The sequence below is a fragment of the Pogona vitticeps genome, chromosome 4 (genome assembly GCF_051106095.1).
Source record: "Pogona vitticeps strain Pit_001003342236 chromosome 4, PviZW2.1, whole genome shotgun sequence".
Lineage (NCBI taxonomy): Eukaryota > Metazoa > Chordata > Lepidosauria > Squamata > Agamidae > Pogona > Pogona vitticeps.
The window spans coordinates 64,640,153-64,660,107 of record NC_135786.1 but is presented as its reverse complement, the minus strand read 5'-3'; the positions used below and the strand labels follow the sequence as shown (position 1 = coordinate 64,660,107).

At 43.9% G+C, this 19,955-nt stretch overlaps 1 protein-coding gene and 1 long non-coding RNA gene across 3 annotated transcripts in view; one reads left to right on the top strand and one right to left on the bottom strand.

The window, feature by feature from the left end:
• The window catches only part of MOB3C (MOB kinase activator 3C), a 44,840-nt gene that overhangs the window by 21,435 nt on the left and 3,450 nt on the right, over positions 1-19,955 (top strand). Inside the window, exon 3 of the mRNA XM_020807501.3 lies at positions 7,218-7,420. Within this exon, the coding sequence (XP_020663160.1) occupies positions 7,218-7,420 (203 nt within the window). The remainder of the gene's footprint in view (positions 1-7,217; positions 7,421-19,955) is intronic.
• LOC140706629 (uncharacterized) lies at positions 231-16,010 on the bottom strand. 2 transcript variants are annotated; one of them, XR_013544899.1, is made up of 3 exons: positions 14,474-16,010; positions 12,626-13,768; positions 231-11,353 (listed from the first exon to the last, which is right to left on the bottom strand). It is a non-coding gene; the product is annotated as an uncharacterized LOC140706629 (long non-coding RNA). The 2 variants fall into 2 exon arrangements; XR_012086384.2 differs by having other exon boundaries at positions 231-13,768.

Below are 19,955 nucleotides of genomic sequence, written 5' to 3'. Positions count from 1 at the left end.
GGAACCACTGGTCTAGCCACAGGGACAATAGTTCTGAGTTTCTGGGAGTTGCAGTCTGAAAAAGTAATTTTTTTAAAGCTCTGATCAATACTAAATCCAAGTAGTTTATCCTTATTTGGGAGTAAGTCCTACTGAACACATTGATAGCCTCACCAGTAGTCCTTATCTGAAGGCACTCAGTTTCTCTGACTCACATAAAGAAGAAGCCTCTTTTTTTATTCAGTGCTTGCCATAGGCAGGAGGCAGGACGTTGCCAGCAGAGATGCTCATTGCCTCGAGTTAGTCATGCTAGCTGCCAGCAGTGCAAAATCAGATGAGATGATTACCCCAAAAACACTGAACGGCATTCCTTTCCATTGAACATCAGAAATGAGTGAACTTCATTCATTCATTAGAAAGATTTAGGCTGCAGCCCTAAACCCGCTTACTGGACTTAACTTTCCAAACACTTGTTTCAGAGGAAATGTGAAAAGGATTGTACTAGCCACCAATTATTTCTTATGTTCTGCTTCTATTCAAAATGCATTTCCTCAGAATACAAAGAGATTGCAGGAGGAGTGGCTTGAGTTACTATTGGATTATTTTCCCATTGTAAAGGAACAAATGCTTTGACATAGCATGTTTTTGGTTGTTTTCACAGCTGGCCAGCTTTGTAAATGCTTGGTTGTGTCATCTCTACGCCCCCCTCCTCCCCCATCTCCTTCCAGAATTAATAGTATGTGACAATTGGCAGCTGTTTTGTGCCACTCCCATTGTGTTTGTTCACACACATACACACACACACACACATACACCACTTCATACAGTTATTTATAGGAAGAGGCAGTTAACCATAGCTGCGTCTAGCGGGATGTAAAAAAAAAAATCATTCTATAACAGCAATTGTTCAGAATTATCGCCCCTTCTTTCAGTTGTCTTATAGTGATGAATATGAAGGAATTCCATTAGCAGGCTTAGTTTGAATGTATCAGAGAAACCTTAGCTTGGAAAGAAAAATCCTTCAGCATGCTGTCCTGTAATTTATTTGTTCTTATTAATACATCACTTCTGCTGATTGGCTTGTCAGGTTAAGTGGTGCTTTGCAAACATCTGTCTTCAAGCCAGATGGCAGCCAGAATGTTCAAAACTGAATGCCATCCTCTGGTGTATTTTATTGCCCTACTCCATATATTAGAAAAGTTACAGAGAGACAGTAAACGGAGCTGGGCAGTATCTTTGTCAGTCGATCCTCCTTTTTAAAAGCAACCTTTTGGGTCCTTCAGAACTCTTTGGCAGGCTGGATGTTATTCAATTTAGGAGACGGGAAGAGGTGAAGGAAGCAATAGGGTTCAACATTTGTCTTCTTTGTGTGTCACAGCTTTGCAAGAGGTGGTTGCTAATGTTCCCTAAAATGGAAAACAGATCATTGTTGCTCTTAAAGTGTATCCATATGGAGTTTTAGTTTAACACCATAATGCTGGCATATTTCCACTGTTTGCGTAACTCAGGGCTGCAACTGATAGCAACAGAGTCAAAATGGGACAAAAAAATAGGGCACCCTTTGCATTCTGTGGTTTGTTACAACACTGCTGGATGGTGATGTAGGTTCATTCTGTGGTGCTCTGAATTGCATCTGCCCATATGGACCCTAGTACTGAGTTGTTATGGGTACTTCTGGGCACATATCATTAGATGATGTTTCCTTATGGGTGTGTTTTGCTGGTCAGTCTCCATCGCTTAAGCACCCTAGTGCTACTTCCATCTGTTTCTTTGATTTCCTTGGGATGTCAGCTGTTCTGCTCTTGGCTTGGCTTGGCTTGACTTCTCTCTCTCTCTCTCTCTCTCTCTCCACATTATAGATTTAGTGCTATGGCACTTTCAATACTGTAATAGCACAAAATCCTACAGAAAATCACTGACCCTCCACCCCTATTTGTTTTGTTTTTCTCCTTTTTGTTATGATTTCTTAACAGGCAACAACCTTTCCCCAGTTCCTTCCTCCCACCAACTGGTCCCCATACACCTGAACATTTCACTGCTTAGGGATGTGGTTTTTTTATGCCAATCGCTGGCATTGATTAAACAACGTAGTGTAAAAACTCAAGGTCAAAAAATTAAAAGAGAAATATTGGTGATCTCTTATGGTGACATAGGTGAACAGCTAAGAAAGAGATGGCTTGAGAAGAGTTAGTAGGTAAAAGAAGGGGGTAGGGAGGAACGTCACATTGAGCAGAACGAAGGTGGAGAAGATAGGCAAAAGGGGAAGGCAGTCAATATTGGAAATGAGATGCATGGGAGCTATTTTGCCTTTGTGTGGGCAAATTGTACCAATATGACCTAGTATATCCTTGTAAATGCTCGTCCATGTTATTGCTCAGATGATTTATTCAGATCTGCAGCAAATACGATGCCAAAATGACTCAGAACAACCCCAGAACATCCAGGGACAACACAACTGTGTGAATGAGCCACTTGTTTAATAGTTAACAAAAAATAGTCATGTGACTCATTCATAGGCCACATTCCTACTAATATTTGCATTGGGTTTGCATAAGTTCCCACAGCTGATTGTGATTAATTGATAAGGTACCAGGATGTGTCTTGGTCGTGTGCCTGGTCATGTGCTCAACTGCATGACTGAGATGCACTGGAACACTTCATAATTTAGTCACAATTAGCCATGAGAAGTTATGAGGACCTTAGGTAAGCTAAGATCTGGGTTAGGCAATAAATATGTTGGATCACTAAAAAGTTACAAATAAAATGAGCTTCTGAGTCTAAAAAGGTGATTTATATAATTCTACAAGCAAAATAAATGGTTAACTAACATAAGCACATTCATCCAATTATCATCTTAATTGTATGAGGTTTGTTTTAGATCATTGAATTTCATTGTTAAACCTTTGGCAGATTCTGATAGACCAGATAGAGAGTGAGACAAAAATATTATGTTATCTTCAATTCTTTTTAAAATATGGCTTAGTCTTCTAGATGTTGTTGGTCTTCTGTTCCTATAAACCCCAGGTAACCTTGTTCCTCCGTGCCTTATATTCCTCTCCCCTTGGTTTCACAAAGCTATAACTTGTAGCTGTTTCTGTGTTCATTTTTGGGAAGCTAATACAGCCCACAGTGCATTCCAGGGTCGAATCTTTTCCTCTAGACTCCTGGAACTTGCCCAGCCCTCCTCTATGGCTCAGGCACAAACTGGAAAAGTTGCTGGGTTTGTGACTTCAAATCCCAGAGTGCCATACCCAGTTGATTGTGCTGCCTGGCAAATTCTGGGAGTTGTAGTCCAGAAGGTTATTCTTCTGTACAATACAGATAGGTGACTGTGTGGTGTATATGTGACTGAACTTTGGGCAGGGCAGTTTTGCTGCCTGAAGCACTTCATCCGTTAGTCCCACCTACCCGCCCTTCGGGTGCCAAGGTTCATGGCACCTAGAATGAGCCAAAGTATTGTGGCACCACAGGCAGGAAATCCCACAAACACATCAAACCATCTCTGGCAGTAAAATACAGGAACAGCACAGTAAATAACTACTTGCTGCCCATGTATGACAACCTAACATTTATTCCCCAAAGCAACCCTCTCACTCTGGGGCAAAATTGGGCAGCCTCTGCTAGGATGTCTGTAATCTTTCTTCTTGGTCCTGAATTATCAGTTATTGTGGGCCATGGTATCAAATGTTACAGGAACATTTAACTAAATCAACAGGCTGAATTTTCTGCCAACACAACGTTTCCTCTTTTCATGGAACTGACCTCCCCCCCTTACAAGCACACAGAGTGAGTCCTACATCATCCACACACCATGCTGAGTAGATTCTAGAAACAGCACCTGAGATAAATCTGCTCAGCAGAACTGTAGTCAGTGGCCAGACAGCCTTCGAAAGTTTGAGGTTACATGAAAAGAGGATGTCTTGCTTATCAGATTTCCACCATACTTCCTGGCTGGGAGAAGTGTGCAATCTTCAGTCCTGTTACTGCTGTTCACAGTTCCTGTCTGCTAGTCTCCTGTTGATAGTTTGGCTTCTTGTTTTCATTTTGTGTGGTAGAATTAGTTTTCAGACTCTTAATAATGAACCAGAATAGAAAATCTGGAGGAATTACATACTAGAGCTCTCTCAGATTTTGGGGCTTAAATAAATCTCGTTCAATGGGTTAAGAGGTGCTGGGAGAAGGAGAACTGGTGGGTGGAAGAAGCACAATTGGTATGGATGCAGCACCACATCATTGTTTGGAGCTGTAGCATTAAGAGACAGAACAGACACAAAGACATTCTGTTGCTGATAGAAGAGGGACAAGAAGACATTATTAATGTTGCTCTTGGGAAAAGCTGAGGATTATTATGCTTATTATGCTTTTTCGGCAGTATACAACGTTCTGTTCAGTTCTTTTCCATCATTATGCTACGAGGCCACAGTTGATGTGACATGAGGAGTATATTTAGTAACCACAGTAAGTGCTTTAAACAAAGTTTATGGAACATGCGGAGGGAGATTCTCACTGGCATGACAGGATGAGGAAAAGGGCCACTTAACCATTTCCTGTCATGTCACGGTCCTGATGACCACACTGGATCTTGCTCATGGTGCCTTCTATGAACTAGAGATGGGGAAAGATTCTGTTTTGGATGGCAGCTTTCAACACCACCACCACCCAGTGCAACTGCTGGGAGCTTTTGTTCAAGCATGGAATTGTTCCAGTTGTTCAAGCATGGAATTTTTTCCTGTCTTTGCTATTAGTCCTGGAGAGAAGCACTCACTGTTGTTAATTGCGTATATATGTATATTTTTTAAAAAGACAAATTGAAATAATGTTCCTGAAAGTTTATTTTCCTCTTAAAGATCCCACCTACCACACAGCTCAATGAGGCAGACACTCAACCAGACCTTTACAAGAAAAGCAAACAAAATCTTCCAAAGGAAAAAAAAAGAGTGGTGCAGAGAATATTCACTGCCCAATACACACTTAAGGTTTCCCCCCCCCTTACCCCTTCCACGGAGCCAAGAAATAATTAATTTGACGGTATCCTGAAGTGACTGCATTATCAAAGCCACTTCATGATGTTGGCAAATTAATAGGAAGGTCTGCTTTTGGTCCTTTTGCAGTACTGTAATCACACACTAGAGCGATCCTCTCACACCAAAAAAGGAGGAGCCCCGATAGGGGCCAGAAAGGTAGGCATGTTTTGGGGGAAATTTGGTTTGTTCCAGCAATCATGTGTGGTTGCTGTAAAAATGAATGTACTGCCCTGGCCCCACAGTGATCCAAATCTCAGGCTAAATGCCCATCTGGCCACACCTTCAGATCTTTTTTTTCCCCTATGACTACAAGTGGCTGAAAGTCTTGTACAACTGGAGAACCGTCACATTCATCCTCTTGTAACTGCAGAGCTGGAAGGAACCCTGTGGATCATTGAGTCCGGCCCCCGTCAAGAAGGCGGGGGCGGGGGCGGTGGAATTGAACTTCCAGCCTTTGGCTCCATAGCCAGACATCTAAACCACTGAGCAATGAATACTTTCTAATTTTCAAAAGCCAGCTCTAGATGCATGAAATTAAATAAGTCATTCTAGTTCTGGCAGTGAATTTCATCACTAGTGAGCATTCATTGTTTTTTCCACCTTCAATACAAAATGTTTTAAATCAGTATCCTCAAAGGAAGAGCAATCCTTGCTCTGTCACGCCATAATTTAGGCCACCCAGAGCCACCCTTTCTGAGGTTCTTTAAGTTCGCAGATTCTGCTGCAGTCTCTCTCATTCATGTACACCCACATGTTATTGCTCCAGACGCATAGCAGCAGCACTTGTTAACATCCCACACATTAGAACATCTGTGTCTCTTTGTTTGTTGTATTCTACAGGTACAATTCCATTTAGATGTTACCTTGCTAACAACCCAGGCTTCATTAAATAGGGCATATTAATTGATTTGCTAGGCTTCTTCTAAAATCCATGTGATGTGTAAGGAAAATGCAGCACAAAAGCAACAGTGAACAACAGGGACAGAAAATTTGGTGGTTGATAATATAAAATGTGTTTACTGTTTGCACATGCTGACAAGGTTCAGAATAACATTCTGCGTTCCGAAGCTGAACGTGTAAGATACAGGTCCAAGAGCAGCTGCCACTCTCTTGACAGAGCAGTGGTAGAAATCAGCAACATTTTCAAACCTGCTTGAAAATAAAATCCAGCCATGGGATTATTTCCATATTTATGGCATTCCTTTTCATCTCTGCAGTGCAGACAACAATGAAGCACATATGGTAGACCGTTTAGACTCTGTTTCATTCCTTTCCTGCTACTCACTGCAAGTAAACTGCGCTCATCATGAGAATATGAAATTTCCTAATCTTATCCCTTCTTGTCATCCGGGTCAAGGCCCAGAGTGAAGAGTGTGCAGTGCCATCCCTTGCTAAAGATGTCCTCTAGCTCCCTCTGGAGGTACAGCATTGCCAATTTGAAACCACATCTGTCATGTTAAATACAGATCCCATAGAAATGCCAAGGATGCTTTTCATTCTGTAGGTTTTAGTACTGACATTCCTAAAGTCTATGGTCAACTATGGATAATAATATACCTATGATTAAGAACTAAAATCCTGGTCATAAAACTGATGGAGTTCATAGTTCAGTGACAGAGCTTGACATTCAGAAAATCTCATCTCTAGTTATATGCAGGTAAACATGGAGGGTAGGAGTCCGCTACCCATCATGATGGAAGATGAGGTGTCTACTGTGGATAGCCTGTTCCATATAAAACAGTGCCCTATGTCGCAATCATTGTGGAAGACAGCTGTCCAGCTTCCAGAATCACCTTGTATGCCAACTTTTAACAAATTGATAGTCCACCTAAGTTGCAGCCCCTCACACATAGATGAGAAGCAGACCTTCAGATGTGTGGTTTGACTCCAGGCCCCATCTATCCTTGCCATCTTGTCCAGTAGTGAAGGGTGATTGGAGTAGTTCATCAACATAAGGGAGGGGAGTATAAGTTCCCCAGCCCTACCCTAGCAGATAATATCTAAAGTGTAGCCTACCTAAGTGCATGTGGAACAGATATAAGGTGATAACTCAAACACAGTAGCGAAGCTATGTGTAATGGAAGGCATCTGGCAGTTGTTCCTGCTTGTGAATCAGCACTCTTGTTAAAGTGGCACAGATGGACTGACCTAAGTAGATGCTTAATGTAATGCTGGATGCTTCCAATCTAAACCTTGCTTTCTTCCATCTGGCAGGTGTTCCTTTCCCCAAGAATTTCCAGCAAGTCTGTACAAAGATCCTCACTCGCCTCTTCAGGGTCTTTGTCCACGTCTACATCCACCATTTTGACAGCATCATCAGCATGGGTGCAGAAGCTCACGTCAACACCTGCTACAAGCACTTTTACTACTTCATCAGTGAGTTCAGTTTGGTCGACCAAAGAGAGCTGGAACCTCTGGTAAGAACATAGATATTGCCGTGCTCCTCACCTCTGAGCAAGAAGCCCCTTTAGTACACGTATGGGAGAGTTAAGGCAAATATCTTTAGCAGAGCTGCAGATGCCCCTTGTCCTTCTTGGAAAATCAGAGTGCTTTTTTGCTGCATTTCCTGCCCTTCCACCTCTCTGAGCCCTAGTGGGTATCACATTCGAAAGGCTTGAAAGAGATTCCCTGCTGTTTGGAGTGCCACTGGTTGCTCTGTCTCAAGCAGTGAAATGTTTTGTGGTTTTGACCAACAAAGGTCAAAAACCCTTATGTCCTATTTTGAGTCATCTGTTCGTTCCTTCATATACTGTTTTAGTTATATGTATGTTCTCCCTTCCCTGCTGAGTCCTCATGGATTCCTGGAGATGGTCCTTTCATTTTATGCTCTGTCTCACTCATGGAATTTAACGGGATGTCCACATATCATCTTCTTCCATTTGTAATAATCTAAGAGTTTCCTGTTGCTTCTCTGTTCTTTTTAAATTTTTCTTAACACAGAACATCTGTTATAGACTGAAAGAATAAGTGTGTAATATGTCCTGAGTGGCACCTCTAGGAGTTCCCATCTGGAAATTTCCCTGAAGTATGCAGAAATAATGAAGCTGTCTTTGTTTTTGTGGCTTGTCAGGTTTCTAGCTCAGCAAAGCTACACAATTGTTAATTTATACAGTTACATTAACTTTGCTTGGCACACAAGCAATAGAAAAATGTGGGTTGCTATCAAGGCTAAGCTGCCGTTAGACAGAACCAGGTACTTGAGCTGGGCAACAGAGGTGGCAGCAAGATGTTGGAAGACAGAGCTGTGTGCCAGTCAGTACAGAATAGAATCCTATTCATTATTACATTAAAATACATGCTAAGTTAATATAGATAATTTCAAAACCATTAGAATTACAACAACCAGGACAGCCACCATTAAAAAGGCCAATAGACAACACATAAGGCCTGTTGAAATAAAAATGAAATTGCCTGCTGGCAGAAAAGCAACAGGGAGGGGCCAACCTAAGCTTCTTAGGAAAGGAAATCCATAGCCTGGAGCATCTGATGAGAAGGCCTTGTCTCATCTCCTCGCCAAAAGGTGACTGAAGGGATTATTGAAAAGATGATAGTTGTCCAAGCAAAACATGATCCATACCTACACAACAATAATCAACGGCCATGACCATGGATCAGCAGCATCTGCATATGATTACCTATAGTTAATTAGGGAGCTGTGTCAATTCCCAGCAGTTTATTACATAGATGCTGCAAATGAGTGGTGTGATAAATTTGAAGGAAACTCAGGATGAATCCCTTTGAGGACTGGATGCAGGCTTGACAATCAAGACTGCCATAGCTGAAATCCAGATCTTTCTAACCTGAGGATCCATTTATGTTAGTCGGAATTAGCCACCTCCTAGCTAGGATGGGGAAATGGATGTAACATTTCACATCCATAAGAGCAGTTCTATTTCAGTCGACTCTGTTGTTGTGATGTCTTATCATATGGCTTCTAGGTTGTGGCAATCTCAAAAAAGTCCTGTCATTGAAAGCCCTGCTCAGGTCTTTCAAAGAGCTCTAATGAGCCATGGCTTCCTTTATTGAATTAACCCATCTCATCTCTTTCCTGACTGCCTTCCATCTTACCACTTTGCACTCGAAGTGACATTATTGTCTTTTCCAGAGACTCTTGGTATGTCCTAAGTACAATAGCCTCATCTGACCATGAAAGGTAATTAATGCTAAGGAAGCCAAAGAGTGTGAGAATAATAATTTAAAAAATCTATACTAATCTAATGCGCTCCTCCTTTCTCTTAAGAGATAATAAGAACTAACAAAAGGAAGTTTCTCCATGGACATCCTTGCAAAGTGGTAATAACTCTCAGTTAGTGTTGGCTGGCTGTTTTCGAACCAAGGGGCCTCAAGTGATTACTTTTAAAGACAGAGATTTGTTTTAATTTCTAATAATGGTATAGAATAACATGAAGAGTTGATTCTTATTCCTCTCCTGGCAGCTTCAAAATTGCTTATATTAAACAAGTGTGTTTAAAGAAGGGCAATGTGAAATCTGTGCCCACTGGGCTTAATCTGGCCTGCAGAGGTCCTGCCTTGTATAGGCTCTGGTGGCAGATGAGATAAATCCCTGTTCCAGTCAGTGATTCAGGATAACAACAGATTGTCCATATGCTGTTCTCCTTCCTAGTCATGGAGGTGGCACACTGGGCTGGCCACTTCTCTAGCTTGTGTTTGCAGACATCAGTGGACTGAGATGACCCTATTTCTCTCTCTCCTTCTCTGTGATGGAAAAGGTAGGTAGGAGGAACATCTTGGATTCAACCATCCTGTGGACTAGCTCCTGCTTTATTTGTGGACCTGATGATGTTACCTTGCCCATAAAAAGCTGTCAATGGGGAAACAATCCAACCCGATTCAGATATGGGGCTCTGCCTCTCTCTAACACATCAACTGTGAAACTGAGAACAGAAGATGCATAACACAATAACGAAATCCACCCTCTCCCTGTCTTGAGTCATGATGAGATCATGGTGCATGGCTGGGAGCATGGATAATGAAATAGCTTCTGTTAACTCTGGCAGGTTGTCATCCATAAATGCTGAGATGAAATGCTCAAAAGGGCCAATACTATCAGGTGTTATTAGAAGTCACAGGTATGAGGAAGGTGCTCTCCACTGCCTAGAACAGCTGCACAAGACTATTTCCTGTTATCTGAAAGAACACCCCACCTCCGAGTTGGATCTCTGTTCTGCAAAATTAGGAAACAAAACCCATCCTTTCTGTAACTGATCTGGCTGTCAGTAAAAGAGAAATATTAAAGGTTTTGATTCATTTGTAGTTTATGCCTCCATAACCAGCTGCAGTTGTCAAAATTGCAGCTGTCACAACACAGCTATACAGGAATCTTCCTGTCTTTCTTTATCTAGTCATTCCACCTCAGCTCACTTCTTTCCGACAATAATGGGAGACTTGGGTTGCCATCAGAAGTGTACATCTTTGAGACTAAGCCCCTCTATGCTGATTGAATAGCTCAGTGGTTTAGGTATCAGGCTGTGGAACCAGAAGTTGGAGTTTGAGTCCCCACTGTGGCTCCTACAGGTAGACCCAGCCTGTGTAGTGTTGGGCAAGCTGCACAGTCCCAGGGTGCTCTAAGAAGGAGGGAACAGTCAACCCTTCTGAGTATGGTCTACCTGGAAAACCCAGAAAATGGTCACCATAAGTCAGAATTGACTTTGCAGTATATGATGATTATTATTAAGTCCCTTTGGATATAGTGGGATTTATTTTTGAGTAATGATGGTGCTGTAATTGTTTCCTTAGGGCTTGATTCTTCTTCTGGATGTTCACCTAGATTCAGGATACAGTTCTTATTAGTGCCTCTCCTTTTCTCCTGGCTCTGGCAGGTTCTTTTCTATTTATTTATTTATTTTTATTTATTGATTAGATTTTTTACCCTGCCCCTCTAGACAATGTCTACTCGGGGCGGCTTACAAAGATAAAAACACATTGATATAACATGTATAAAATCATAAAAAATACAGTAACAATTATAACGATTAATTCCAAAACAATACATTATCAAGACGGCCAAAAAAAAAGCTTGCAGGGAACAGGATGTGGCAGCTTCTTATGCCTCAACAGTAGTGTAGAAATTAGAAAAAAATTTTTACTGTCCAGTGAATTGTTGAATCCTGATTTCTCTGCAATCTCATCTTTGAAAACCTGAATGAAATGTCATGTTTCTTAGTAGCCTTTTGTGACTGTGGAAAGAAATACCTGTAGTTGATCTTCATGAAAGGAAGCTCTGCCACTTAAATGACTGGTAGAACTTAAGAGAGACAAGAAATCTTCAGAAATCTGTGGCCACCTTGATTTAATGTCTGCACTCCCTTTCCCTCAATATTCCACATAATCTACCAAGAGAGAGAGAGAGAGAGAGAGAGAGAGAGAGAGAGAGAGAGAGAGAGAGAGAGAGAGAGAGAGAGAGAGAGAGAGAGAGAGAGAATGGTTGTTTGGCCCTTTTAAGAGGGACATGGACTTGGGATTTGGTACCAAAGATTTGGATAGAGATTCGGGACTCTGACCCAAAGACTTCCCAACATCCCTGAGTAAAACTTAAGCTGTTGCTCCTAGTAAACATGGGAACTATGTTTCTACCCACACAAATATTACAACTAAAAGGAAGGGCTGAGTATGAGCATTTACTTCATGTCTCAAAATAGTGCTGTGACTTGGAAAGTTCATTATTTTTTCCTGTATACCTGCCGGCATTATGCAAAGTGTTCGTATAATTTGCAAAAATCCTTGAATTGCACAGAATGCCCCTCTCCACATTTGCTGAGAATATTTTATTGCAGCCTTTGCGTCTTTGTTTGTACCTCAGCTGTGGGTGACGTCCCTTTTTATTCTTGGCTGTTTAAAACTGAACGGCTTAACTCTGTTGGCTTAAGACTAATTTTAGAGACAGGTCTCTCAAGAAAACAATAATTTGTTTTACCAAGGTAACACATGGTTGCAGGAAGCAGTGACACCAATGAAGTCTTAGATTATTTCTGGGAAAGAAATAATGATTTCTCAGCATAATCAGTGTTGTTTGATATTTTAAAAAAGGCCTCCTTGTGTGTGTCAAGAGAAAAATCGGAGGAAATGAAAAGTGCAGAAGTACCTCCCAAAAGTTAGAGAAAAGAGTGAAGATAGGGAAATTGGAAGCTGAAGTGGGAGAAAAGTGTTAGAAGCCTCTGGCATAAAATGAAATATGAGCAGAATTCCAAGACTCATTTTCACTTAAGTTTCCATATCTAATTTTTTTTCCATGTAAGAAAATCACTGAGGCTCTAATATAGTAATTCAGATTACTCAAACTGGACCTATTTATGCTCTTTGGAAAATGCCTGCATCATCTTTGCATGTGTTCTGTCTTCATCTTGGATGGCAAAATGCAGCCCTGTCCTCAGATGTCAAGCCTTTGAACAAGGCACATCAGGCAGTCTCTAAGGATGTGCTAACAAACTGGAGCCATTTAGAACTTTAGTTGCAGTAGGAAACTTGCCAGGCCTTGAAATAACTCTTTCTGGGCTCTAAGTTTCCCAGAATCGACCAGCTAACCGGGGGGGGGGGGGAGAGAAAAAAGAGGGGGGAATGTAGTAGTATGGACAGAAACAGCTATATAGTGCTGTGGCCCTCACCCACTCTTTGCTGTGGCTGCATCCACTCATATCCATCTCTCTGATGGTTTTTGCTGTGGTTTTATAACTGTTAGAAATATTTTCAATCAAAAGAGCCTCTGAATAATTCTGAAGTGTTATGACTGTATGAAGGATGGTACAATGGCATTTGGAGATGGTGCCTGAGAGAGAGAGAGAGAGCTTCAATATGCTAGAAGGCAGGAAAAGAAAAAGCCTGCACTTACATATGAGAATGAATCTGCAGAAAGAACAAGACGAGACACAGGACAGAGGCCAAGACATATTTATGTAATATTTATTTAAAGTATTTTACCCTGCCTTTCTCCTTAAAAGGACCCAAGGTGGGTTACTAGAATTCGTGTGTGTGTGGGGGTGGGTGGGTGTGTGTGTGTGTGAGAGAGAGAGAGAGAGAGAGAGTGAGTGAGTAAGAAAGAGAGAGAGAGAGAGAGAGAGAGAGAGAGAGAGAGAGAGAGAATTCTTGCTATCAAGTCAGAACTGACTTATAGCACCCCTAATAGGGTTTTCAAGGTCAGTGAGCTACTGAAGGCAAAGTTTTATCAGTTTCAGTCCCCCCCCCCCCCAGTCAATTTCCATGGCCGAGCAGGAATTCAGACCCTGTTCTTAGAGTCCTAGTCTTTCATTCTATCCACTACATCACGCTGGGAATGAAGCTTTAGTTAAAAGTGTGGGAAAAATCGCCAGTGCTTAGAGTATTTATTCTTGAATATTTTGAGATGCATATAAAATGCATCTCAAAATATTCAAGAATAAATACTCTAAGCACTGGTGATTTTTCCCACACTTTTAACTAAAGCTTCATTCCCAGTGTGAAGGGAATCTTGAGCAAAATATACTTTTAAGGTGTGGCTATGTATGGAACCACTTGTTCTTGGTATGTGAAGTTTTTTTTTTCAGCTTGAAGAAGACCTTAGAAAACAGTATACAGCAGGATGAGATGTTTTGGAGCTTCTGTAGATAGACTTTCTGAGATTCTGAGACATGGCTGTTGCCTTTGTTGTTTGCAAGAGTTCTCTTCTCCATGAAGGATGTTGCCCTTTGCTTTAGGAGCATCCAATGGATGAGGAGGTTATCTTGACACACACTGCATCTGCAGATGGATAGCATCTTCTCCAGAGTCTTAAACTGCCGAATAAAGCACATGGAGCAAAATGAATGAATGTGAAATGAGAATTAAGCTGGCAGCTCTAAAACAGCTAGGTTTTCACAAGTAACTGTGACCTCTATAGTTTGCAGACCAAACATTTCTGCGCTGCCAGCATCCTGCTCTTCCCACCAATCACGGAGGTAGCTCCACCATCTTAGCAGCCAGGTAGGGAGACTTGTCCTCCTGCCGCCTGCATGGACTGGCCAGTGAGCCAGGCGATGACGGAGCTACTTCCGTGCTTTGTGGGAACAGCGGGATACTGGTGGCACGGCAGCGCATGAGTGGCCAGGCCGGTTCTGAGGGCCAGGTCCTCATTAGGTGCACCTGTGACGGGGATATCCATATGTTTCTGAGTATCCCCATCTCTACCACAGGTTTACACACACAAACACCGCACCTGCTGTCACACTCACACCATTTTCCTTAAAAATGAGTGGGAGATGAATCCATGAATAGAGGCAGCGAACAGAAGAACGAAGGGCATCCATGTTCCGTGTCATTAAATTTATTGAAAATGCAAAAATTCTCTCTCTTGTGTCCTAATCACAAACAATCCTGTATGCAATGTTTTCATTTCAGTCTCCCCGCCCCCAGGCTTTGTGATCATAACTTCTGGCTGATAGTGATAAAAGGTCCACAGCAGGCTCTGGCTTGAGACTTCATTTAATGTGAACAAAAATTACCTTTTCTGACTGGGATAGGGCTAACTTAGATTCAGTATGTTCAAGACTGTGCCCACTCATCTTCTTCCACTTCTCAGGCTATTGGTATCTCCTGGGTGATTTCACTGGGGCTGAGAGCTGTTTTTCAGAATTGCTGACACCTTGAGGGCTCCATTCCTAAGGGGCAGAGTTAAAGGGGTTAATTTGCATGTTTTTATTATTACTATTCATTTTAACATGTTAAAACAGGGCTTATATATTATAAAAGGTACTGCAATATGGTTCTGTTAACTGAAAGTTTAACTTAAAGCGACTTTTTAAACTGCAAGAGCTCCCTTTTGCCTTTTAGTGACCAGAAATATAACTATTTTTTAAAATGATGTTTAAATGGGGGTATGAGGAGCCCCCATGGTGTTTGGGGCCCTTAAAAATATGGCAAAATTTCTTGCTAAGCCTCTGCAAAGGACAAAGCTACTTGGTGGGTGTGGAGGGGCTGGGGGGCTGAAGGGGGCCTGGGAAAAAAAAAGGACCATGAGAGCCACATACAGACCACATCTTGCCTCCCCCTCCCCCTCCCCCGAGTTTAAACATTCTCAAACACAGAATAACCAATTCTGATTATGCGATTTGGGGTCAGTTGACATGACTGCTTTATTGAACTTCTGGATAACTTGGTGATTTAAGTATCTTCCTGTGGAGCCAGAGGTTGAGAGTTGGATTCTTCACTGGGCCTCCTTGACAGGGGCTGGACTCAGTTCTGATTATGATGATGGCTCTCTCTCTCCTTTTGTGATGATGCACAGCATTTGAAAGAATCGTTGTTTCGAATTACTGCAAGATTTAATTTTGCTTGCCTTTGCTCCCTTCATGTTTCAAACATTTCTGTCAGCGAGCAAAACGGCAGCACACAGCACAACAACAGTTCGAGTAGCGTGGTTTGTCATGGGCACAGATCTGGGTGAACAGGGATGAAAGTTGCTGGCTGCAGTGAGAAGTGATTATTTGAAGCTGCCTACTTATTGGTAACTTCTATCAGCCAGAGGGTTCATGCTAGTTCTTCACCTTAAAAACTTAATCCTAAATCTTTACAACTAGTCAAGAAGCAGAGTGAAAGGTCATCACGCATACACACTAGAAGAGTCCCTGCTGCCATGGTGAATGGTGTGCATTTCTGTGTAAGAATGCTGTAGACATTACACCATCCACCTGCAGTTTCTTCGTGGGTAAGTGGCAGCAGGGCACCCTAACTGTCAAAGAGGTGAGCAGTTCAACCAGAACTTGGGAGTTAGTTTTTTGGACTGCTGTATCCAGAGTCTACAAGCTAATTTGGCCAAGAGCCATGCTGGCTAGGAGGTTCTGGGAGTTGGAAGTCCAGAAAACTAACTTCTTCCAAGCTCTAAATTTGATCCCAGTTACCTTGGCCATAAAGAATGAAGCCTGCTCCTTTACGCACAGCTGCACTCTTCAGATGTTCAAAACTGCTGCCCCAAAGGGTGACATAATGTTGAGTTGTCACACTTTTTCTTAAATAGGAGTAATGAGCTGGCAGATCATGTGGCCCCATAGTGTATTCATAATTTTTTTATTTATTTTATTTTATTTATTTTATTTATTTGATTTATATCCCGCCCATCTGATACATCTATACCACTCTGAGCGGCTAACAACAGTATTAATACAATTATAAAAACATAAAATAAAAAATATCAATTAACAAAGATAACATAAACATAACATAAATCGTACATGACAAATAAAGAGGAAAAATAAATTAAGTAAGATTAAATACTGGCAGGAGGGAAGGCCTTAACATAAAGCCATGTTTTTAGCTGGGTTTTAAATGTGCCCAGGGTGGGGGCCGCGCGAATCTCAGGAGGGAGATTGTTCCAAAGGTGAGGAGCCACCGCCGAGAAGGCCCGGTTTCGTGTCTTCTCCCTTCGGGCCTCCCTCGGCGTCAGGCCCCTCAACCTCACCTCCTGGCTCGCGCGGGTGATCCGGGTAGAACTTGGTGAGGTGAAGGCGTTCCGCCAGATATCGAGGTCCCAAACCGTATAGGGCCTTATATGTGAGCATTAAGACTTTGAAGTCGATACGGAAACGGATGGGCAGCCAATGCAGTCTAGCCAGAATGGGAGAGATATGATGGTATTTTCTCCCTCCAGTGAGAAGTCTGGCTGCTGCATTCTGCACCATCTGAAGTTTCCGTATCAGCCTCAAAGGTAGCCCCACGTAGAGCGCGTTGCAGTGATCTAATCTTGAGATTACAAGCGCATGCACTAAGGTAGTGAGGGCCCCCGTGTTGAGATAGGGCCGCAGCTTGGCAATCCGCCAAAGATGGAAGAAGGCGGAGCGGACCACCGACGCTACCTGTGTTTCCATGGTAAGCGTCGGGTCCAGGTGTATGCCCAAGCTGCGGACCCCACTCACCGGAGTCAAGGTCGCCCCCCCGAACGAGAGGGAGTCGACCAAGCCACCAACCACGGGGGGCCCCACCCTCAGGACTTCCGTCTTGTCCGGGTTCAGCCTCAGGCCGTTCTCCTGCATCCATTCCAGTACGGTCCCCAGGCAGCGCTGGAGGGACAGGACGGCATCACCTGCAGTTGGTAAAAAGGAGATGTAGAGCTGGGTGTCATCAGCATACTGGTGACACGATGCTCCACACCCCCTGATGATCCCAGCTAGCGGCCTCATGTAGATGTTAAATAGCATTGGGGAGATAATCGACCCCTGTGGAACCCCACAATTGGAGCTCCACGGGGCCGAGACACTCTCCCCAAGCTGAACTCTCTGGGGACGATCCTCCAAGAAGGAACGGAGCCAGGCTAACGCCAGGCCACCGATTCCCAACTCAGAGAGTCTCCCCAGGAGGATACCGTGGTCGACGGTATCGAAGGCTGCCGAAATATCGAGGAGTACCAACAGAGACGTTTTGCCCCTGTCAGCCTCCCTCAGCAGATCATCATACAGGGCGACCAATGCCGTCTCTGTACCGTGGCGCGGCCTGAAGCCCGACTGGAATGGATCCAGGGCATCTGTTTCATCCAGGAGAGCCTGAAGCTGGTCTGCCACCACCCTCTCCACCACTTTGCTCATGAAAGAAATATTGGCGACGGGCCTATAATTGCCAATTTCGTCCGTCGCCAAATTGAGTTTCTTTCGAATGGGCCTAATGAGTGTCTCCTTGAGGGCAGGCGGAAACCTGCCCTCAAGGAAAGACCCATTTATTATTGCTGTGGCCCATTCGGTTGTTTTCGGCCTGGCTGCTTTGATTAGCCAGGCCGGGCAAGGGTCCAAGGAGGAGGTGGTGGCCCGACAGCGGTCAAGCACCCTGGTCACAGAGTCAGGCGTTACCGGCTGAAAAGAATCGAAAATAACCGGGCAAGACGGAGCGCTGGACATCTCAGCTCGATTCGCTGCGTTCAAAAAGGGAGAGAGCTCCCGGCGGATGGCCTCCACTTTAGATTTAAAAAATGCTGCAAATTGGTCCGGAGAAAAACTAGGGGGAGGCCCATCTCCCGGGCCAACTCCGGATAGGTCGCGCACTATACGGAAGAGCTCCGCCTGCTGATTGGATGCTTCGCTTATCCGGTTAGCGAAGTATGATCTACATGCAGCCTTCACCTTATTCAGGTAAAGGTTAGTTGCGACCTTGACAGCTATCCAATTATTATCCGTCGGATTCTTCCTCCATCTACGTTCTAGCCTTCTCCTTATTCGCTTCATCGCCCGGAGCTCCTGGTTAAACCAGGGCGCCGGACGAGTTCTGCGCCGGAGAGGGCGTTTGGGCGCGATCATGTCTACTGCCCTGGTGGCAGCGGTAGATCAGCTGTCCACCAGGACGTCGACAGGAGCACTAGCCAGTTCAGCCGTAATCCCTCTCATGACATCCTGAAAACCTATCGGATCCAGTAGTCTTCGAGGGTGGGCCATTAAAACAGGCCCCTGCTCCCTGCAGAGGGGGAGGGCCACTGTGAGGTTACATTTAATCAGGTGGTGATCTGACCATGACAAGGGGACTGACACCAGGTCCGCCACCATCAGACCACTCTCGCCCCAATTGGAGGAAAAGACCAGGTCCAGAGTATGGCCACCCACGTGGGTGGGGCCGTTGACATGCTGGGACATGTTCAAGGAAGCCATGGTTTCCAGGAACTCAAGAGCTGGCCCAGTAACCTCTGCCTCCGCATGCACGTTGAAATCACCCAAGGCCAAAAGCCTTGGGGAAGCCAACAGTGCCGCAGAGACAAAGTCGGCCAGCTCCGGAAGGGAGGTGGCTGGGTCGCAGGGAGCGCGGTAGCCCAGCAAAATCCCAATTCCATCCCTGGCCCCTATCGACACGTGGAGCGCCTCTAGACCCGGCCTCACCACCGAGGAGCGCCTGGTAACCTCCAAGCTGGATTTATAAACAATGGCAACTCCCCCTCCCCGTCCTTCCAGTCTACCCTGGTGCTGGACATCATAACCGGGCGGGCAGATGAGAGCTAGGGGAGGACCACCCTCCCCATTGAGCCACGTCTCGGTTATACATGCCAGGTCTGCATCCTCCTCCAGGATAAGATCATGAATCAACTGGGGTTTATTCGATACAGACCTGGCATTCAACAGCACCAGGGTTAGAGTGGAAGGTTGGCTGAACTGGTTACCTCGATATTGGGGGTTGGTCACAGCCTCAGAACAGCGAACAGCCTTCAGACATCTGTTCGCTGTTCTACTAACACGAGCAGGGGCTGTGCCAGCGCCATATCGCCCTCTACCCATGACCACCGGGATATTAAAAGGCCCCTCGCTGGGCAAGCCGGCCTCCCACTCCATGCCAGACAAAAAGAAGAAAAAGAAGAAAGGAGGAAAGAAAAAAAAAATGTGGCCTTCAATGCTTCTGATCTGTTTGGGGTGGATTCATTGTGCAGGCCTCCTTCTACGTACACTCCATACCTGTTCTTCTTCACACTGTTTGAATTGGCATTGGTAAAAGCTGCCATTTTGGACTAAAAGTTCCAGAATCTCCATAGTCAGCATGGCCATTTCGGTTATGAGACCCTGGGAGCTGTGGTAAAAAAAAAGTTACTTTTCCCCATATTTCTGGTTCAAAAATCAGGAAGAGGTTCTTCACATAATCATTCACCAACAATAAAAGTTTCATCCTGCATCCTATATGTTTGGCCAGAATCTTATCAGTGTCTATCTGAGGTTTGCCTGACTGACCATGGCTAATGATAGCTAACTGACAAAAGTCCTGGGGTGCATCTCACTCGTGCATCTGGTCATGTGCCCAACTGTGAACCGAGATGTGTCCTGACACCTTGATAATTGAGGCAAATTATGCAAATCTTACATGAACACTGGCTTCTTGAATGTAATTTCAGCAGCCCTTCACTTCAGAGGTAAACACTATATATTTGCTATAATTTGCTAGGATGTTGCCTTCATCCCCCCCATCCCATCATACATTGTGTTACGCTTTCTCTTGCTACCAGAAAACAGTGAAGAAGTGGAAATTGGATTT